At 31.0% G+C, this 23,612-nt stretch overlaps 1 protein-coding gene across 3 annotated transcripts; it reads left to right on the top strand.

Moving 5' to 3' along the window:
- The first annotated feature begins 417 nt into the window (after positions 1–417).
- On the top strand, positions 418–22,702 carry LOC129912563 (uncharacterized). 3 transcript variants are annotated; one of them, XM_055990859.1, is made up of 4 exons: positions 418–1,279; positions 2,612–2,769; positions 19,322–19,514; positions 19,599–22,702. In XM_055990859.1, the coding sequence occupies exons 1-4, from the start codon at positions 1,208–1,210 to the stop codon at positions 21,249–21,251; spliced, it is 2,076 nt and encodes a 691-aa protein (XP_055846834.1). In that variant the 5' UTR covers positions 418–1,207; the 3' UTR covers positions 21,252–22,702. The 3 variants fall into 3 exon arrangements, with proteins under 3 accessions (XP_055846834.1, XP_055846836.1, XP_055846835.1); XM_055990861.1 differs by lacking the exon at positions 418–1,279 and adding an exon at positions 1,747–2,371; XM_055990860.1 differs by lacking the exons at positions 418–1,279; positions 2,612–2,769 and adding an exon at positions 9,187–11,334.
- Positions 22,703–23,612: the final 910 nt, after the last annotated feature.

Raw genomic sequence — 23,612 nt, 5'->3', positions numbered from 1 at the left:
AAAAAAAAAATTAGTTAAAAAAAAAATGTTCCACATACACCATAGTGACCCGTTCAAAAAGTTGCTTTAATAAAAATGTATTTCTAGTTAACTAAGTTTTTCTTTTTTAAATCAAAATCCTAAATAGTGAAAAACTTCTTGGAACAACAAATGCTATTAAATAGAGCCTTAACATTTATGTCTTCATTACTAAAAGTACATAATATGAAACATTTTCAAACTACTAAATGGCAATGCCGAAAAAAAAACAAAAAAAAAATAACTGAAAACAAAACTCCCCTTAACAAATATTTGACGATACTCAAGACCAAAAAACCCCCCCGATTTCGAAGAGAGGAGCCACAACACAACTTTTTCCTTTTTCCTTCTTCAAACTATGTGTGGGGGTGGTTTTTTCCACCAGTTCTTTCATCACCACTGAGAGAAGTTACCAGTGCTTTTCTGCTTTTCTATGTTTTCATGAGATTCTAAGTGTTTGCCTTTCCGAAAATTCTTGTGTGTTTTTTTTTTGTATATTCAAAGAAGCGAAGAAAAAAAATTCCTTAAATGATTCCTCTACATGTTGTCCATATTATGTCCACATAATTATAACATAAGTGTTTTTTTTTTATTCTATATCTATTTAAAAGCAAATAATAATCCTTGTTGTTGTAATCAATTCTGTGTTTCTGTGATGTGATAATTTTTTCATATTGCTTTGTCATATAAAAGAAAGAAAGAAAAAAAAAAACAAGTCCAGTAAAAAGGAAGAAATCAAAGCAAAAAAAATTCAATAAAATGAAATCCTTTGTACTACATACGACGAAAAAGCAATTTCTAACATGTTCTACAGTGTAGGTACAAAAATGTTGCTCTCATGAAGAGCAAAACAAATACAAGAAAAAAACGAAAGAAAAAATTTACACCCAAAAAAAGGAAGAAGAGCCACAGCGAGTGTTAGTGTAGATAGATAGATAGATTTCATAGATAAATTATTAAGAACCCAGCACATATAGTTCATACCCCAGAGGAGATTCAAACCAATTAATTAGCAACAGCAGTGGCAGTAGCAGAGGAAGAGGCACATCAACCATCAACCATCCGAAACCGAATAGCAGGACAGGAGGAGCCAGTATAAGGAGCAGTGTACCATACCAGAAACTGGAGAGACAACAATGCAAAAATTGCATTGTCTTTGCAAGGACATTCTACAAAATAATAGCAAAAAATGTTTCATACTGGGTACTTGATTGCAACCTTGCTATTTGTCGGATCCGTTCTCTTCTCTTCACCGACTAGCGTGAGTGACTTACTAAATATACATACATACACATATACACACATACACACATGTTTAAATGTGCATGCTTTTGCCTATAATCGTACATAAAACAGAAGACACTGCACCAGCAGCGCCATTAGCCAACAGAGTGGAGAGAGTGATGTGGAGCACTTTAATACTTTCTTCCTTTTATCCTTTTTTATTTGTGTCTTTTTTTTTTTGTATTCTTTGCATGTGTGATGTGCAAAAAGCATGCAATATCCTTGTTATTGTTGTGTCCTTGTTCTTCCGCGTCAATGTAATCTGTGCTCTGTTCTGTTCGGTTTGTGTTTCTGTTTGTGCTGTGTCGTGTGGTGCTCTGTGTGTTCGTTTTCGTTTTGTGCACAATTGCTTCCGCTTGACCGTTCCAAATCGCTTCGGTTTATGTTCCTTCGTATGTCCGTGCGAAAGGATGCTGGCCGTTGACGACGACACGATAGCGACAACGACCACCAAAACTACTATACTACAACAACACCAGCATCACCGTGCCATAATTCTCATCTTCTCTATAAATTTTGCGATAATAATTCCATGAGTGTTTTTTTGTAATTCGAAAAAAAAAGAACGGAAGTAGTGCGTATATAGATATAGATGAGTGCCACCACGATAATAAATAAATTCTCAAATAAGAGTATTCAGTACTTTTTAAGGGTGCGCCAATCGATTTTGGATACCAAAACCAAAAATATGAAAAAAATACCAAATACAAATACAAACAAAAAAATACTAAACTTTGAAAATTATAGATAATCCAATTATGAGTGTTTGCAGTTTTCAACTATCACTATCACTACCACTACTATTTGCCTTAAGATACTTTCTTATGTTGCTGCTTTTTGGCTTTTTATAATATACCTACATACATATTATATATATATATATAAATAGAATAAATCCTTATATAGACGTGTGTGTGAAAGAAAGTGTGATGGACTTATAAAAAAAAAAGAAAAGTTTTTTAAAAATTAAAAAAAAAAAAGTTTTGAAAAAAAAATACTAAATAAGAAAAAAATTAAATAAAATTTGACAAAACAATGACGATTATCTGGGATGTGTGCATTACGAAAGGTCCAAAGAGAGAGATACTACAACGTTCTCTTTTTTATCTATAATTTGCACCAATTGTTTGCATGTGATCACGTTTCTACTAAAAAAAAATAAAAGAATACAATTATAGGTTGTTAATATTTTTTTAATCCTTTTTGACTGTGCTTACATACATATATATATACATTATATTAGAATACTATTTTACAAAAATACATACTTTTATATATATATTTGGATTATTTTGAAAATCAATTACAGGTAGCTGCACGTTTCTGCGAAGGCGGACATATATGCTCATTGCCAAGGGAGTGTTGTACTCAAGGATGTTGTCCCCCTTATCAGAGCGGACCTAGACAATTGCCCCCGGCCACAGATCATGTTCTTAATTTATTTTTCATAAGTCATTGGTATTTTTGGTAAGTTTTGACCTAACCTATAAAACTTAACCGAAAAACCTAACCTATACCTACCTTTTCTATACCTCCTGTATCTGACATGGTCTTTAACGAGATATACACGTTAAAGAACGTGCTTAAGAGTTGTGTTGTTTTATGTGCTAAAGTTTGATGAGTTGTTGTATAATGTATATCTCTTTATACCTTTTCTTATAAAGGAAAAGAGGGAGCTTTAAAAATACTATGCCTCTATTCTATAGAGATGTTTATTTTCATCTTTGTTATAAGTGAATTGCAGATGAGTATGATGAGGTTGAGAGAGAGACAGAATAAAAGAGAGAGAGAGGTGAAAAAGCGGGTCAAATGTGGGTGGATTCAATTTAATTTTATTGATTCTGTGTCTGTTTTTGTGGCAAGAAAAAGTTGAAAACTCGTGTTAGGCAGGCAAGAATGGCAGGCAGGCAGGACCACCACCGTTCTGTTGTATAGTTAATCACTTTTGCATGGACCTACAAATTAGAGTTGGTTATCAAATGACAAATCAAACTTTTTTTGTCATTGAAATATCTAAGTTTTCAAGTTGAGAAAGTTTGTAGTTAAAGTTATAAAAGGTATATTGTCTTATTTGCGAAATGTGACACTAATTGGAACAACTGACATTTAAATTATATTTTGTATTTTTATTCAAAAGAGATTTTGATGAGTTGGAAAGAGGAGAAAAAAGATCAAAGAAATTTTGTAAATAATTGATGCTTAGAATGAAAAAAAAAAAGAAAACTGTATAGGTATTACCAACTAATGGTTTATTTCTAAATACACCTCCCACTCATTGTCTGATGATGAAAGGTATCTTTTTGGAAAAAATAAAATAGGTACCTATGTTTGAGGGAAAAAAAGGTGTGTAGAGCTATTTTAAATGCGGGTTTAATCAGAAGTGTTGCTCAAAGGATATAAAGGATATTTTATAGAAACGATGTCGACGGTGATGGAGAGTGTTTTCCTTTTTGAGAATAAAAGATATAAACCTTTTATCTATTTCTGAAATGAATGCGCTAATTTATGTTTTTTTTTTCTATTGAATTCTTGAAAAGAGAAATTCAACACTTAAGAGTGTGTTGTAATTGAAATTCTATTTATTTATTTTGCAAAATTTGTTTCGAAATTTTTTATTTCGCAATGCTACCTATTAAAACTAAAAAACTTCCAAACCTAATAAATTAATGAAACTAGGTATACCACGCCACTGTTTATTAATAAAATTCAACTGTTTCTTACGGTCCGGTAATCTTGTTTCTGAAGAGGAAGACCATGAGTTTAATTGAGTAGCTACTCTTTATTTGTTGGTGTGTTGAACATGAATCTGAATGTTTAAAATCTAAAATCTGAATGTGCTAAAAATTTTCACCCGACAACCTTGAGAAATTACACAAAAAGCCCGATATGATGTTTTTTTTCTTGTAATTGACATATTACTTGAACAAATGTATGCAGGTATTACAATTTATTTGACCATAGTTTGTGCAGAATAAAAAAAGATAAAATTGTCAATATTTTATGTGATATTCTTTTATACGTTGAAGAATCCGTTCAAATCAAAAATTTTTGAAATACAAACAAAGTAGTCAAGCCAATTAAGTCAAGGAAATCGCATGCTGGCCAAAATTTTGTTCATTGAATATTTTTGGGTACCTAAACTACCTACCTACATTAAAAATCACTATTTGTTGGGACAATCCGGATAGCTCTATGGCTAAACCGCAATCTTGAAAAAGATTGTTGGTTGGGTTTTCATTTTACAACACACCGAATCACCGAAACCACTTGCGGTTTGATTTAACTTGAAATTATAGTCAGTCAAAGTTCACTTACTTCTTATGTTGTGGGAGTAAAATGATGTTACAATAAATAGGTTCATCTTTTAATAAATTTGATAAATAGATCATTTTAGCAAATTAAAAAACAGTTTTAAAGCCTCAAATAAGCCATATTTGTGCTGGAATTTACATCAATTAATTCAATCTATACAATTCTCAGGCCTTTTTTCCTAAAAAATAAATTGAAGTTCGTTTTTTTTCTGATAAATATTTGTAATAATTGGTAGATTGCAAAGTATAATAAGAGTGTTTTGTTTACATTTGAAGACAACAAAATCATTTTCATTTCTTATGTAAAAAAAAGTACGCATACGCCCTAGTGACCATGAGTAATTTGCTGAATAATAGAAATGAAATGCACGACTGGATCGCTGTGCTTGCTCTTATCGTCCAAAGTACATAAATATTAGTTAACCGCTGGAAATTCATCGATTTGGTTAGTAAGAAAAAAAAATTATGTTCAAAAAATATATTTTTTTTTGAATTTTGTTTTCAATTTTAATTCATTTTAATACAAGAATCATTAAGAATGATAAGAAATATTATTTTTAAAGTTTAAATAAAATTTGTCTACCATTCAACGAAATATTATGTAAATAAGTAAAATGTCAGCTCTTGCAAAAAATGGCAACGCCGTATTTCCATTATCCAAATTTTTTGAGAAAAACTAAAAATGCAGTTTTGTTAAAATAGCTTAGACCAGGGATGGCGAACCTTTTAAGAGCCTCGTGCCATTTAAAAAAAAAATACTTATTAGAGCTGCCTTTAGCGTGCCATACAGTTTTGATCTAGTTTTTTTTTGTGACCACTAGAAGCAAAAATAATTAATTTTAAACTACGCAGCGTTTTATTTGTAAACACACCTATTAATTTAAATTTGAAAATAACAGATTATATTATTGTAGTTCGTTTTAATAAAGAAAAACAAAATTTCAGATTAAAGGTATAACTAAATGGCCACTTTTTGCAAAAAGTGGGAGATTTACAAAATTATTATTTCTTTATAGCGTTATTTGTTTTCGAAAAAAAAAACTACAAAAATTTAGTCTAAGAGCCGGCAGCATATTTTGGCAGTTTTGATATAACCGAAATTCGAGTGTGCACATATCTAGATATGCACCACAGTATGTCAACGGAACAAGTCTGGCAGTGATCTTTTTCAGCTTTCCCTTGCCAGACGCATCCAAAGTGCAGCAAAAAATCAATTTTTTGGCGTTTTGGTATAACCGAATAAATGATACACCAAAAAATCATAAAAAATCCCCTGATTTCGAATCTGTGGGTACCGCAAGTTTCTTTTTCAGCTTTCCCCCCGCCAGACCGCTTTAAAGCATTTTTAAGTGCATTTTTCTTATAAAAAACCTAATTACTTATTTTCTGTTAGGTATAACCGTATGATGGTAACAAATTAATATTCTATGTCTATTCCAGGTCTAGAAAATATAATTTTTAGCCAGCTATTTTTCAGCCTTCCCTCTGCCAGACGCATCCAAAGTGCAGTCAAAAATCAACTTTTGGCGTTTTTCTAGGTATTACCCCAAAAAATGATACACCAAAAAATCATAAAAAATCCCCTGATTTCAAAAATGTGGGTACCGCAAGTTTCTTTTTCGGCTTTCCCCCCGCCAGACCGCTTTAAAGCATTTTTAAGTGCATTTTTCTAATAAAAACCTTGATTACTTATTTTCTGTTAGGTATAACCGTATGATGGTAACAAATTAATATTCTATGAATATTCCAGGTCTAGGAAATACAATTTTTAGCCAGCTTTTTTTCAGTCTTCCCTCTGCCAGACGCATCCAAAGTGCAGTCAAAAATCAACTTTTGGCGTTTTACTAGGTATTACCCCAATAAATGATACACCAAAAAATCATAAAAAATCCCCTGTTTTTAAAAATGTGGGTACCAGAAGTTTTTTTTTAGCTTTCGCCCCGCCAGACCGCTTTGAAGCATTTTGAAATGCATTTTTCTAATTAAAAACCTAATAGCTTATTTTCTGTTGGGTATAACCGTATGATGGTAACAAATTAAAATTCTATGTCTATTCCTGGTTTAGAAAATATAAGTTTAAGCCAGACGCCCTTAAAGGTTTCCCAAATAGGTTTTTCCATAGAAAAAACACCTAGTTTCTGTTTTTTTCTTATAAAATTGAAATAATATTTTTTTGTTTATAGTAACCATATGATGGCCAAATATTAACTTTCTCTGCCTTTTACTGATTTAGAAAATGTAAATTATTTCAAGTTTGTCATACATTGTTTTTTTTTTGTAGGTTCAAAAATACGCGAGTTATGTGAAAAACTAAAATTTGTATTAAACAAAAATGGCGGCCAAATGACTCTAAGTGCGATTGAACAAAATTTGGTTTACGACTCGTGTCTTTATGCCTTTCGAGCCCTGAAGTCAAAATGCATTTCGGATTTTTTCCCAGACCCTCATGCCCCATATAGCAAAATCTAACTTTCCCGTACTATTGAAATACCTTTTCGGGCGTCTGGCAGAGGGTAGGCTGAAACAAAACTGGCTTAAACTTACATTTTCTAAATCAGTAAAAGGCAGAGAAAGTTAATATTTGGCCATCATATGGTTACTCTAAACAAAAAAATATTATTTCAATTTTATAAGAAAAAAACAGAAACTAGGTGTTTTTTCTATGGAAAAACCTATTTGGGAAACCTTTAAGGGCGTCTGGCAGAGGGAAGGCTGAAAAATATCTGGCTTAAACTTATATTTTCTAAACCAGGAATAGACATAGAATTTTAATTTGTTACCATCATACGGTTATACCCAACAGAAAATAGGCTATTAGGTTTTTAATTAGAAAAATGCATTTCAAAATGCTTCAAAGCGGTCTGGCGGGGCGAAAGCTACAAAAAACTTCTGGTACCCACATTTTTGAAAACAGGGGATTTTTTATGATTTTTTGGTGTATCATTTATTGGGGTAATACCTAGAAAAACGCCAAAAGTTGATTTTTGACTGCACTTTGGATGCGTCTGGCAGAGGGAAGGCTGAAAAATAGCTGGCTAAAAATTATATTTTCTAGACCTGGAATAGACATAGAATATTAATTTGTTACCATCATACGGTTATACCTAACAGAAAATAAGTAATTAGGTTTTTTATAAGAAAAATGCACTTAAAAATGCTTTAAAGCGGTCTGGCGGGGGGAAAGCTGAAAAAGAAACTTGCGGTACCCACAGATTCGAAATCAGGGGATTTTTTATGATTTTTTGGTGTATCATTTATTCGGTTATACCAAAACGCCAAAAATTGATTTTTTGCTGCACTTTGGATGCGTCTGGCAAGGGAAAGCTGAAAAAGATCACTGCCAGACTTGTTCCGTTGACATACTGTGGTGCATATCTAGATATGTGCACACTCAAATTTCGGTTATATCAAAACTGCCAAAATATGCTGTCGGCTCTCGGTCTAATTGTTTTTGGGCGTATTGCCCTCCAACCTCTCTAGTTTGATTGATTCCAACTATTTCCTCGTTTCGACTAATTTTTGAGTCAATATCGGACAAATTCGTTCAGCTACATTTCAATTTCTTCAATTTCCTACCAGTAAAATTTAGACATGTTAAGTTTATCGAAGGATGTCGTATCAGGGTCCTTAGTAGACCTAGCATTTCCGATAATTCTTTAACTTGTGAAAACCTAATTACCTACCGATAAGAAACTGTTCAGTTAATTTTACTTGGTCTGGTTTTTCATGTAAATTCAATCCGTTCTTCAGAACGTGAGTATCTTCTTCTGAGAAGAAGAGATTTTTACAGTTTTACAAAATCTCAAGACAAATTTTACTGGAAAAATCGTTGAATGTCGCTCAAATGGCAATTGAATTACTAAACTGGTGGCGTGCCGGAAATATTTTATGGTGTGCCACCAATGGCACGCGTGCCATTGGTTCGCCATCTTTGGCTTAGACCATTTATAAAATCCATTTTTCAAAGAAAAATTGAAAATCTTTTGAATTCTCGTAGCTTAAATTTTTATATTTGTAGTCTTATTTCTGACAAAGATTATAAAACACTTTTCTTTAAAATCTATGAATAAGTTATAAATATATGACCATTTTTATAACGATACAAAATTTCGAATCTTTTTTTTAGAGATAGAGTCCGAATTATAAGTATGCTTGGAAAAACTTTGAAAAATCATATCACAAAAACGTGTCCATTTTAATTGATTTTAATGTTTGTTCATTTTAGCTGTAAACCAGGGTTTATTCTTAAAAAAACAAATTTAAATTGGTTTCTTTATGGTTATAAGTGGACGTGCCAAGGTGAAATATGTAGTTCAAATTTTATTTTTGGATTTTTTTATTTTTGAAATAAAAAAAAAAGTTACGCATACGCCCTAGTGACCTTCAAAATTTTTAGTAGGCTGTATCTAGACTAGGAAGAAATATCAAGATCTTAATCAAAAACTTTTCCAATGGCCTGTAAAGAGACAGTCTACATAAATAAACATTTAGTTTGTATATCATTCCATTATTGGATACTTTATGCATGAACTCGTATATTTCTGGTTAATATAAATCCGAATTTAGAGAAATAAAAACGGAAATACAGGATTAAAAAATTTTAAACGTTTCAACCAATGCTTAATCTACTATACAAAAGTTTCGTGTCAAAATAAAATTTTGCCTATAGATCTCAAGGGTATTATACCTTCCAACTAGTGAAAGTGACAAAATAAAGTTTCATTTAATAAAAAATGTATTCTTGGGAAGGACATTGTTTTGTACCTACATTGCAAATAAAACCATCTGTTTATGGTTAACTCATATGAAAGTAATTTAACCGTTGTTTAATTACACTTTGTAGGCACGAAATAAACTGTCATTTTCATCAGTGTGTAAAAACATAGAATCGTTAAGAATGTTAGATATTGAATCCCGTCGAAAATTTGCATGGAGTTTCATGGAAAAACTGTGAGTCAGAATCTAGAGTTACTGGGCGACTATTCCTTACGAAGAATTGAATACGTGTTTGAGTTATCACAAAGAAAGTCAAAAGCGTCATATTGGCTATGGTGGACTAAAAATATATAATTTATATATTTTTCAAACGAAAATAGTTAAATGTAAACTTAAAAAAATTTTATAGATTAAACTATAAACTGAACTGACGGACCTTCACCATTTAAAAAGTGCTTTTAATAAATTAAATGGTTAGTCTTAGTGGCATATCTCGTTCGTTTAATTTATAGGTTTACTTTTTCTGTACTGAATGCTAAATTGGTCGACAAGTCACGATGTGTTAACATTGAAAAACTCAAGTTTGAATTTTAATTAATTTTTGTAGGTTTTTTTTTTAATCCTTTGAATACCTAGAAAAAGTTCACCAAGGATATTTAAACTGACCCTGACTAGCCAGCAACAGGCTCATAACAATCGCCTGAGAATAATTGGCACTGAAACTGCATGATTACCTTCTATGGAGGTTGAATTATTGTCCTTCGGATTTTCATTTTAAAATTTAAAAAACGGCATGAAATCATTTCCATTTATAGGTATACAATTTATTGACAAAAAACATCGACTTATAAAAGGATAAGAAAATATCAAAACTTAAAGCAAGGACATCTCTACTAAATGCAATCGCCTTATGCATCTAATTTATTTTTAATTATCTCCTAAGACGAAAGAATTCGTCATAAAAAAATAAATTAGCTCAACCAATTTATATATATTTTAACTAATCTAATCGGATCGTACACGCAGCTTCCATTTTCTTTTGTTGTTAAACGGCGGCGACGACCGACAACGACGACGCTATGTCGTTCGATATGTATGTAGTGATGATGATGAACATTGTGACCTCGTATTTTGTGCAAACGACACTCCACCCCAAAGCCATCATTTTAATTCGACTATGGCTCGAGTTCCATCCATCTTTATGTCAATCTGTTTATTAGTCTCCCGGTACTAAAAAAAAAAAAAAACAGCGCAAAAGAATATAAAGGACGACAGTAAAATGGATTACATTTCTGTATTGATTTCCCTTTCCTATTATAGCTCTAGTCGTTGTCGTAACTGTAACTGATGAAAAGGAGTGTATAGCGGTAAATATTTTCTTGTAGCGAACACGTGCTCCCTTTCACATTCAAGTCCTGCCTGACATTATAACCTAAAGATCGATAAATCCAGTGTGTTGTGGTGTACTTGGCCTTATATTGATGAAACAGCAGAAAAACTCCAGTGGTTCTTTATACATCATGACAAGACACATAAATATAGGTAAACTGTGTACTATATGCCGAGCATCCCCTATATTATCATTTATAGTTCAAAACCTAAACTGTAGCTATCCCTCTACTATATAAGAGGTAGTAGTGTATTTCGTTCCGTAATACTTAGTCCAGATAGTGATCATCAAAAGTGGTCTCAGCAAGGTTACCATATCGAGTCAAAATATAGCTGCATCTTGGTGCATGTTTTCATTGGCAAAATTGATTTCTGACCTTATTTAGTGATGGTATTCTTTATATTCCTTTGTATTAGGTTGTATTAGGTAAATGCGACTAATGAAGGGGATAGGTAGATTTTTTTTCTTTTTTGAAGACACTCCATTGCGAACGGAACCGGAAGGTTTCATGAGAATTGAGAATATACATCTGTTAGTTGTAAATTGTCGCGCTGTTATGGAGGATAGTAGATACACAACGTTGAAACAGACGTTAATTGATGTTTATTTGAAGAAGTAAAAATTTATTGTATTTTCTTGTGTGAGATAAATTTACTTTTATTTTATTTTTTATAAATTAAAAAATCACTTAACAAAAAGTGAACCTAATAAAACGGTTGTGTTAGAAGAATTGGTGCAAAACGGTGTTTTATTGAAGGCGTATTAAGTATTGAGCTAAGTTGAATAGTTTTTAAATGGTAGAAAATTTTTGAGCTAAGAGCTGTGAAGAACAGTACAAATGTTGGGTTTCCAAACAAAAAAGTGTGATTTTAGTGAACATTGGGATTAAATTATTTAAAGTTGATTCTAAGTAAAATATGATTTTAAATTTTTCAATTGAACTGCTTTTATGCATTTGTATTTTATTTTTTTTTTTATTTTTTAAATAAAAAGCTTTTTTCTTGTTTCTATATAATATCGATGATTTAAAAATAAAATTAATTATAAACAAAACCGATTTTCCACTATTCTAAAAGGATCTGATCCATGTCCCAAATAAAAAATTAACAGCTGAATTTTATTGTAATCAACACCAGCTTTGTTTATTGTTTTTTTTTAAATTTATTATTTACTAAAACTTTTTAATGCTTGAGACTAATTTTTAATTTTAAATTTAGTCGTTATAAGACTTTTGTATAAGATCAAATACATTAAATGATCTTAAAAGTTTGGAAGGATTTGTTAAAAAAAAAAAAACTAAGTGGGAATAGCTGGAATTTTCTTACAAAATATTTGACCACAATGAAAAACACTTTACAGTTACCTACTATTTTTCTTATAGCCCATTCTTTAAGTTACATTTAGTTAATTTAATGAACAGTTTTCAAGAAACCTATTCAATCCAACACACATTAATTTTTTTGCAATAAAAGTATTGTACCTACGTAATACATACAAATTTAATTGGTTTTATGAATAAAAAGAGTTTAATGAATTATATCTTTTAAAAACTTTCCAAAACCGTTCAAATTTTAAATTTTATAAAATAAAATTATTCAAAAAAAAATCCGCCTATATTTTTTAAATTTAAATTAACACATTCAGTTTTCTAGACTTAAAGAATCTAAAATTTGAATTTGTTGAGAATATATATTTGTTGAGAATATATTCCCATACAAAAAAAAAAATAAATATTTTCAGTTAACAGAACAATATTTTAAATTCAGTTTTTGTCATCAAAAATTTCACTTGAAAATGATGTATAGTTCTTTTATTTTGTGTCAAAAATTGTATACAAACACCTTTAATTTTTTTTCTACAATTTCTATTAAAAGCCATCAGTTAGTGGTAGATTTACTCATTTCTAATTTTTTGAAAAACTTTACTGACTTATTATTACTCTTCACATTAACCAACTAAAACTTAATTTTTTGAATTAAAATGATTGGCTGAGTGAAGGAGCAGTACAAGGACAAAATTTTAGTTTTGATAAAACGAAAAAAACTGTTTAATAGCAAATCGATCACCTTCTTAATAATGTAAAGATTTAATGTCCCTTGATATGCCCATAAAAAAAAAAAAACAAATTTAAAATGTTAAAGCTTAAAGAAATGTTAAGTCAGAAAGGTACAAGTTAACACCACTTGTGCTGTTCTTAAACTTTATTGAAAATATGAAAATTATTGTAAGATGTTGTTAAAAAAAAAAATAGAACTCCAAGGCCTCTCCAAAAAATTATGCCGGCAGTCATCCAAGAATTTTCAAAATGACTTGTCCCTATGACAAAATATTGTTAACAGAAAATCTAGGTAACTGAATACTTTCCTAAATGAGAAAGAAATTGTAGAAACCGTTACCCACAAAAGCGTTTGAGATACAAATTGATTTGTCATTTGTCAATGTGCGTGGAACTATTTAAACGTTATTAATAAAATTTAGCTTAACTTATTGAAAATGTATGCAATCTGTTTCAGTCCGGTGTATTTAAAAAAAATCTCAACCTTTGTTACTCAAAAATGATTAAAGGACCACATTAACAGCCACATCACAACGAGGTGAGGCTAAATTAAAGGCTAAAAAAACCACATGGTATACATTTCGAAGCCAACATCTTAAGTGACGATCAAAAATATTCAATTTACACGAGTCCTAGAAGTTTTGATTTTGTCCGGCGGCGCAGACTGGTAAAAAGGGACTTTTTAGGTGGACATTACTCATAAACTGCATTAAAATTGTAAATTATCTACTACAAGTACTGAGTATATGTTTATTAACTGTAGAGGATTATTTTCTGCAGATTTAAATAATTATTAGCTAGTTTCTACATTTCACATTTACTCGAAATAGAATTGAAACATGTGTTTGAAAATTATCTTATTGATTTTATTTATTTTCGAAGTTATAACTAATAAAAAAAAAACTATTGCTGCCAGTAAACTCTTTACTTTACTTCTGCTTCGATATCAGCTGAAATAGTTTCGAATAGTTTTCGATAAAAAATTAACAAAATTGTTCGAAAAATCTATTTTAATCGGATTTTCTTTTTTCATTTAATTTTAATTGATTTCTGACACCTATTGTGCACACAATCCAACTTCAACTGGCTTTCGATTTTTATCATTAACCATAAAATATATGTAGGTACCTATATTTCTTAATAGATAAAAAAAATATTAAATTGGTTAAAAATTGACGAATCTGTAGTTTTATTTTCAATGTCGAAGTAAAGTCAAAATCGTGCTTTTTGAAATCATTTTGAATGCTTGTAAGCAATATTGATTTGAGAAAAATTAGGTTATATACCAAAAGTTATGTATTTCTAATTCTTCTTAATAATTATGATCAAAACTACATATTTTTGAATAACCTAAATCCATTTGAGCTCATGCGCCGTTACTTGTGTCACTAAAATTTAAATCACACTCATGGGGAACCACAGCATAAAACTGGTCTGAATTTTTTTTTTTCTTCTTTGGGCTTAAAAGTCATATAACCCATTTCTCAAAAAACTGAAAAGTTCTCATTATCAAAACTTTTAAAAATAATCTGTTCATTCACATAGTTGCGAACATCAAAATCCTTTTCTTGAGCGGTTTGTTCTCTTCAGATTTTAATTAAATCATTCCGTAAAAATTAAATTTTCAAAGAAAATTTCCAATATAGCACGCTTATGGTTGTGTATGGCTTCAAATATTACCGTTGTGTAATCTATATGAATTACTCGTCCGGACAACGAAAACCGGAAGGTGGGCAAAGGTGGGCAAAAAAAGTTACAGAACTTCAAAAATTGTATAGACTCTTAATTCTATCAAATGGTTCTCCAGTGTTTATTGGGTATTGTTAACAAAACATTCTTTAAGTGTTGCATATACACATATAGTGCTGACAACTGTTGACAATTCTCAAAAAAAATAAACTCGGTTGAAAACAAACAGAGCTAAAACACGTAATCTTAAAAAAAGTTGCATTATGTGCAAAGTCCTGGAATCATCTTTTGCTTTGAAAAGACTGCTCTGTTAAGCTGGAGAAATTTTCTCAAATGAAATAAATTGGGTGGTTTCATAGTTGTCAATCATTCCTTATAACTGTGAAAAGTCCAGTTTGTCTCTTAATTGCATTCAAATTTCAACCAAATGTCTACCTAGATGGATCATTTTTACCACTGTGCGGCGGCGTGATCTACTAAATTTTACATAAAAAGTGGAATTATCTCTTTAGTAAAATAACCGAATCCATTTACGTAGAGCTTAGACTAACTATATTTTGAAATGTTGTAAGAAAGTATTCAAATTATCATTTTCCTAACACTGAGGAAAAAAAAAAAAATATTTTCCGGAATAATTTTGCGTTGAAGACGATAATTTTAAAATCAAAGTAGAACATCGTTGGTCTAAAGTGATTTTTTCATTGTTATTTCACTGCAGGAAATAAGGGTGATAAAATGCAACAAAAGCTAAAGTCCGACAAAAGATTTAAAATTTTCTTACGTTGCTTAAATTTTAATTTAAGTATGTTTTATGTTATTTTTTTTTTACATTAAATCAAAGTTGAGCATATTACATTTAACGTTGCGTTTTTTCCCTCAGTGAAGAAGTACCTACACTCAAGTTGACCATAGCGACAGGATATAGAGTCCTTCTCACGCAGACTGTTTTTAGGCTATTGATTATATCATTTAGAAAGGAACTAAGACTTTCACGGGTTTTTATTGCAGGAATCGTTCAATGGGTTATAAGAGAAGATAAAACCGTGGAGTGCTAATAAATGAGAAGGTGGAAATTGAAGATAGGGGTGCAAAAGCTCCCTTTTTGGTTTTTTCAATATATCAAAATTTTGATATATTGCACATATAACTTTTTGTAGAGAATTAAATTTCCTATTAGAATAATGTTTTTTAAAAATTGAAAAAAAAAAAGAATTCCATACCAAAACAGTCAAAACAATCATGAAAAAAATATCAAAAATTTCGATTTTTTGTGTTTTTTACTTTTTTAGTTGTATATTTCTTTTGGGTTGAGATAGGCATAAACATTGCTCTAATGGAAAAAAAGAAGATTAAATTTCCTTCAAAATGCTGTGCTCAATAAATTTTTTCATTGAACATTAACCTAAGTATGGCTATTTGAATCTATCTTTTTTTTCGCATTTTTAATTTTACTCAAGTAAAACAGAAACATTTGAGGGGAAAGTACGATAATTTAAGAACCAAGAATTGATAATGAGATTTTTTAGAGGGGTTAAATACAATCATTGTTGACTATGGGAGGGGGGATCTATCTCCCCCCGTTTTGGCGGGAGGGGAAATTTTCTAAAAAAAAAATACCTAAAATAAAAAAAATTATTAAAAAACAACACTTACAGCTATGATTGATACCTTTTTCAAAAGCTAAGATTTTACAATTAATTAAAATTAATTTTAAAATAAAGTTTTTTTAATCAATTGTTTTTGAAAAAAAAAAAAACGATTTCAAACACAAAAAAAAACGTTTAAAAATCACATTGAATACAATTTTCACAAAGTCTGTGGTATTCAATACGAAATTGATTGACAAAGTAAACTGCCTTAATTGATTTCTTATCAAGTCATGAAAATCATATGTTCCTATATGCCTTCTACTTTTTGATAAAATTGAAAAATAGAAAAACTACTTTCTTTATCTGACTCACTCGTTAATTTCCATAAAACTATTGATTAAAGTAACTTTATTTTAAAATTAATTTTAAGTGTAGAATCTTAGCTTTAGCATTACTTAATTTATAAATTTAAAATACAAAAAAAAAACTTTAAAATAAACAAAATATATCACGAGTTCGATTTTTTTTTTCGAATCCTAAACTTGTCCTATAGCACCTATCTTGCAAGTAAAAATACTATTCTCATCAAGGCAGTGATAACTTCACATTTCTTAAGTCAAACTGCTTAAAGTGGCTTCCCAATTTATTTCTACTTTGACTGTACTTACTTAAACGCTTTAAGAATATTTAAAACTGCGTGAATAATCTTCCTTCTACACCCAACATCATTTATCTTTAAAAAAAATCTGTTATTGTTCAAAATATTAAACTACATACAAATAAAAGCCAAAACAAACAAATAAAAACAAACATTAGATGGTACAAAGAACAAAAAAAATACAATAATAAAAATTTAACTTATATCTACACAAGCATTCATAAGTATATACCTTTATTTCCTCATTCATAACTTTATAAAAGATATGACATAATATTATATTCGTTGAGGCATGCTGGGAAAATATATAGAAAAGATAACCTCTACCCCATTTGGATCAAGTTATTTTATTATTAGATGTCATCAAGGCTCTCTTTTGTATTTAATTGAGTGCACAGAACTTTCAAAAGAAAACTTTCCCAATAAGGACGAATAAATTCTGAATTATTTCCGGTGACTCACATCCTGGTGATATACTTAACTTACTTTTATTATATGAACTTGTATCAGAGCTTGTGCTGTTGAACTTGTGCTTAAGTTGAATGTCCAATAAAAGAGTTTAAAGAAAAAAAGTTAGATTACAAAAATATGTAAAATAGGGTGGTAAATCCGTAAAGTACTGACGTAGTATTCTATTTTAGTGACGTCTTCTATTGTAGTGACGTTATATTGTGAACAATTACACCAACTTCCAAAGCCTTATCAAATTTCAAAATTATCTAAAATTATATTTGTCCTTATTTATTCGAATGTAATAAGAAGAACTTATAAATAATCCAGTTAAATAAGGGTTTAACCTCGGAATGAATGTTAGTAGAAATTTTTGTTGCTCAATATCTTCCATTTGCCATTCTATAACATATCTCAAAAGTCTAGAAAAATCTCATGTCCGCTTGTCGCGATTTCAAGGTCATATCGCGAAATGGAGATTTTCAAAATTAGCAAAAATAAGCTATGGTAGTATACATATGATACATGATTTCAAGGTATTTTTTAATGCTGATTCCTTAAAAGTTATGGTAGATGAACCAAATTTTGCATGAAGATTTTAGAATCCATCATTATTAAAAATCAAAACAATCCCTTACAAAAAATATATATACCTACGATATAATGGTATTTTTTGATGGAGGGGTAAAATTTGTCCTAATTTTCTTGGTTTGAAAATAAGGTGCAGATTTTAAAAAATTAATAAGAAAAGTTTAAATTTTTATATGTATACCAACATAAGCGACATTATTTCAAGGTATTTTTTAACACTAATTCCAACAAAACTCACAAACAAGTCAACCTGACCATCCCTGAAAAGTAATGCACCTTATTCATGTTGATCTGACACAAATATCTAAAATGTAGTTTTCCAATTTTTTTAAATCTGCACTTTATTTTCAAACCAAGAAAATTAGGACTTGCGGACATGAGATTTTTTTAGATTTTTGAGGGTAGTTAAAGAATATCCAAACAAAGATTAAAATGAAAAAATTATCCTATTTGCACTTATTCCTAAGATGAACAAGAATCTTCTTTAGTGCATATCCTAAAATTTGCCCCTCCATCAAAAAATACCATTATTTCGTAGGTATATATATGTATTCTTTGTAAGGGATTGTTTTGATTTTTAATAATGATGGATTCTAAAATCTTCATGCAAAATTTGGTTCATCTACCATAACTTTTAAGGGTTTTTCGGCAGCAAGTTTGCAACTGTTATAATAATATGAGTTGACAGATGAAAAACAGGTATAACTTTTTCCAGAGACGTCAGATTGTCTTAATTTTAGATTTTTTGGAATCAGCATTAAAAAATACCTTGAAATCATGTATCATATGTGTATATAATACCATAGCCTATTTTTGCTAATTTTGAAAATCTCCATTTTGCGATTTGACCTTGAAATCGCGACAAGCGGACATGAGATATTTCTAGACTTTTGAGATATGTTATAGAATGGCAAAAGGAAGATATTGAACAAAAAAAATGTCTACTAATGTCGTTTTCGATTGGTTTCACTCGAGGATTCACTCGTTCTGAAATCCAATAAAACGGTTTGAATCGCTTCCACTCAATTCTGTTTTTTTTTTGCGTTTGTGTAAAATTTTATATGTCAAAAATTTGAATTAATTTTTTTTCTGGCAAACGAATGACATGGATTAATGTTGAAAAATAATAATTATGAGGTCCACGACGAAGAAGATGATGATTATAAATAATTCCGTCGCTTTAATGCAACTATTTCTTTTTTTTAATTAATTTTAATTTCAGAAAACAATTAATTCTTGAATAAAAAAAAAACACACTGATTGAGTTTTTTTTTTGGCATTTCAATATTCATGTATTAGTACTTCTTGAATGGATTCTGATTTGAAATCGAGAAGAGAATTTCTCTTCTCAGAATCGTTCTAGCTGTCATTTTCATGCCAATAAAATGGTTTCAGAAGACTTCTGAATGATTCCGGACGCTTCCGGAGAGCCAATAGAAAACGACATAACATTCATTCCGAGATTTACCCCTTTTTTCTCCTTATTTTACTGTATTAAAAGTATTTTTCTTATAATTTATTTTGACTTTAAAAACGTCTTGAGACTTAAATGTATTTTTTTCCTTTCAGGTGTGTTGTTGTAGCAATACTCTTAGCACTATTATGTGCATATTCGCTATGGAAGAAGCGAAGAACGCTCTGTGGATGGGGTTTTACAGACCACCACGTACAATCAGAAGGTGATTCAGCTGGCTCGTGCTATGCTCCACCCCAGTACAGCCGATGCAGTTCTTTTCACCACCCTCCACCCCCTTACACAGAGGTAACTACATATTTTCTTTATTATTTTTACTCAGATTTATTTTTCATTGATTTTCAATATTTTCTAAATAATTCAATAATATAGGTGACATCAAAGCCTGACCTCTATCCATTAGTTTTTACCTGCAACAGTGATAATGGCAAAAATGGTGCTAGCTATCTTATGGTACAATATTTTAGAAACTACATAGTAAGACCAGCTGGTTCACTTTCCGGGACAAGTACCGTAGACTCACTAAGTTCCAGTTTCATTTGCAATGCAAACGAAGCCAATACCCTAGTACCACCGCCATATTCCCGTGCTGCCAGCCCTGAGATCGGTATAAGCTCGCACTTCCAGCAGCACTTTATGATCCCTCGGTCAGCTTCACAGGTAGTTTGTTCCACTGAGAATGCTAGTCATCAGCTTCGTTGTTTGCAACAAAGTGCAGGCACCCCAACTTGCCAAAATGGTCAGCAAATTATGGAATCGGCTATCGATGGAAATGGCGTTACGGTACACCATCACTTACAACAGTCCAATCAAATGCGCTCTTCGGAAAGCGTTAACTTCCGGCACACTAACTCCCATGCAGATCGACCAAATAGCATTGGGGGTTGTGGTACCGGCGGCGGTAATAATGGTGGTGATGGCACTCCAGGTGGGGGAGGTGGAGGTGGATTTATAACCTCCCAGAGTGATCAACACTTCCATTACATTACGAATAGTAACAGTAGCTTAAGCGATATATTTGTGAATAATAGCTGTAGCGCTGGCATCGGCGGCCGAACACCCGACGTTGGCAATAGTTTTGCTACAACTCCTTCACAACAGCAACTACAACACCAAGCACAAACAACAACGACGATCAATCAAAGTTCCAGTCCAACTCCACTTCATAGGGCCAGCACAAATCCCAATCAATTTGTAGAGCACAGCAGTCCCATATACAATTCCTGTGGTTCAATAGGTGGAATCTCAATTACAGTTCCTGTTGCTCGAGATGGCGAACGTGAATACCGTGATCTCAATATGTTACGTCGCAGTCTTGAAACCTGCTGTCAAATTCTACAAAAACAACAGCAGATGCCTTCGGTGGCAAATTTCAATAATGCCGAATCCCCGGTAGCCATTGAATTGGCCAAAAAATTCGAGGACGGATTGCGGAGTTATGTTACCTCGACAACGTGCTCGGCTGTGAGTAGTTTAGCTAATATTGGAACACCAACGTCCCCACCCCAAGCCACGAGTCCAACCGATGAAGTTAAAGAGATTCTCGATCAGATTCGTCAATTACAAATGGGTGCTAGTTTAGATGAAAATGCCTTAACAATTCACATTCCACATGCTGGAGGCGCAGCAGGTGCGCCTCAGCAGCCGCCACAACAACAGCTTGTTGCCGACTATTGTGGTGCTTCTTCGTCTTTGTCATCATCCGGCGCATCACAGGTTACTTCTTATCCAATCTCAAAACGTCCATCGACGCTGCAGCAGAGTAGGAAGAAATTCTTTTCTTCGAAGCCGAACAAAGCAATGTACATCCCAATGATGTCAAGTAGTGGTTCGAATGGCCGATGTTCGATGAAGAGTCCAGTTAGTGGGACAAGTTTCCTAAGTCGTGGGCGTGGTCGTAAGGGGTGGATATCTCGATCTGCCCCAACCACACCTGGCACCGGATTGCCACCAAATCGTTTGGGTGATGACAGTCCACTATTGAATGAGCACGATGAAGACCAAGAAGGTGAACAAAATGTTTAAGAGAGAGTAGGATATTATTTTTGCTAAGAAATAAAAAAAATAAGAAACAAAAACCAAAGAAAAAAACAAAAAAAAAAAATAAATAAAACGTTGTAAACTTAAGCGCAAAATATAGTTTTGTAATAGAATCTAGAGCTTTTAGAGCAGAACGTGACGAAGCGAATATAGAATAGTAATAATAACTATATTTATTGTATTATATTAAAACAACAACAAAACAAAAAATAAAACATAAAATTAGAGCTAGTTTAAACACTCGCGATATCTTAATTCAAAACTAACGAACACACTCCCCATAAAAAATAAACTTAAAAATAAAATTTTAAATAAATAAAAGTTAATGTAAATAGAAAAATGTCAGAGGCGTTAGTTTTTAAAATTTACTTTTAAATAATCAATACATAAAAACAATTTTAAATAAATTGGCTTCCGATTTTCTAAGTTAAAAACAAATTTTTTTAACTAATAATTTTTATTAGTTTAAAACAAACACATAAAATTAATAAATTTTTTTAAGTTAAGCTTCTTAAATTCATTTTTTTTATATTTTTATATAAACACGCCTAGCAACTGATGATTAGTTTTTAAAATTGGTACTTACAATCAATTTCTTAAGTAGAAAAAGACAAAATTAGATTAGATAAAAACAAAGCCTAAAAAAAAATTTAGTGCCATTCTCAAATTATTACAAGCCATGGGTTAGTTATTGTTTTTTTTTTTTCGTTGCTCAAAAATGTTCATCGGGTTTAAAAATAAACACCAATTTTTGAACAACTTTACGATAAAGACCCTAAGTTAAAACAGCCCTGAATTCCTTATAAAAGGCACTTTTTTATCTTAAAAATAAAATCCTGAAAAGTAAAGTTAAACATAAATTTTTTTCTAAGTGCACGTTTAAATGAAAAAAAAAAATAAGAACATTTAATTTTTTTTTTTTTGCAATAATCTTAACAAAGGTGTTGTTGATCTTGAAAATCAAGAATTGTTAAATTTTCGATGTCGATACTTTTCATAAAACCTTACCTAGAAAAAAATTTGAAGTGTTTATTTTCCTACAAACGTGAAATTATAAAAAAAAATATGAATTAAAAAACAATTGGTTTAAAGTTAAAAAAGTGCTTGCGTGAAGCATTCAGAAACTAAAAAAAAAAAAACAAATAAAAATGTATGAAAAAAGTGAGTTTCACGTGAACAAGTTTGTTTTCAAGTAATATACGGGGTAGTCGACAGCTCTTCTCTCACTTAAATGTTGGTGTAGAACAAGAAACTAATTTAGCGGAATATGTAAATTCCCTTCGGGTGAAACTCACCATACCTTTAAAAATTACGAGCGATCAAAAATATTCCGCTTGGAAAGCCTTTCACGTGAAACTCCCGATATGGCTGATTATTTCAATTGAACCAAGCTGAAAAAGGTTATCGGCGCCAAAACATTCAAATAAGCTAAAAAGTTTTTGAAAAAGAGCATAAACGATTCCAAATTCTAATCGTACAGTGAAAAGACTTCCATCAGATATACACAATTTACAATACACAAATATTTAGTTGTTAAAATCACTGCTAAGCTTTAATCTAAAGCTAGTACTTAAAAAAAGAAATTTCTATTTCACGTATACGTTCCTTCTTTCTTTGAAGGAATAAGTCTAATTTTTCAAAGTACGTTAGTTTCTCTGAAAGTGTCCGGTAGAACTGCTACTCTTTCATTGCAAGAGGTCCAATTGTGATTTTACCGAGATTGAATCAATCTTTATATCACAAACGACCCATTTATAGGAGATGGATGTGGTTGGTTACCTTGAAATTAGGACAATCGTGGTTCTGTGTTATCAAAAATTTCCATTTATTGGCTGCAAAAGAATTGACCACTTCTTAGAAGATAGTGACAACAGAAATTTAGCATATTTAAAATGCATAATACAAAAGCATATTTTTCTGCCACAATAAAGTAAACTATGCGGACTATATACATATGTAATGCAACGGAAATAATACAAAATGGACAATATTTCTAATTTTAATTGTCTTTAGGTACGCTGTACTAACTAGGTGAAATTTTACTCGATACCAATTTTTAAAACTAATAATATGTTATTTGTTTAAGCGGATGTCCTGTTAAGGGCCCTTTTTGGGAAAAGTTTTTCTCCCTCTTTGTTTTGTTTATGTTATTTTAGATTCCAGGGCATTCAAAGATAATTATCTTTAATTAAATTATAATTTAATGAAGGAAAATAAAAATAATATTTTGAATAAAACAATAAATGTCTCTATTTTAATACATAAAATTAACCAATAAATCCTCTGGACTATAATCACAAACTTAAAAAAAAAAAAACAACAGAAAAAACATTATCGCGCCAAAAG

The sequence above is a fragment of the Episyrphus balteatus genome, chromosome 2, assembly GCF_945859705.1.
Source record: "Episyrphus balteatus chromosome 2, idEpiBalt1.1, whole genome shotgun sequence".
Taxonomy (NCBI): Eukaryota; Metazoa; Arthropoda; class Insecta; order Diptera; family Syrphidae; genus Episyrphus; species Episyrphus balteatus.
This window is presented reverse-complemented; position numbering and strand designations above follow the sequence as displayed.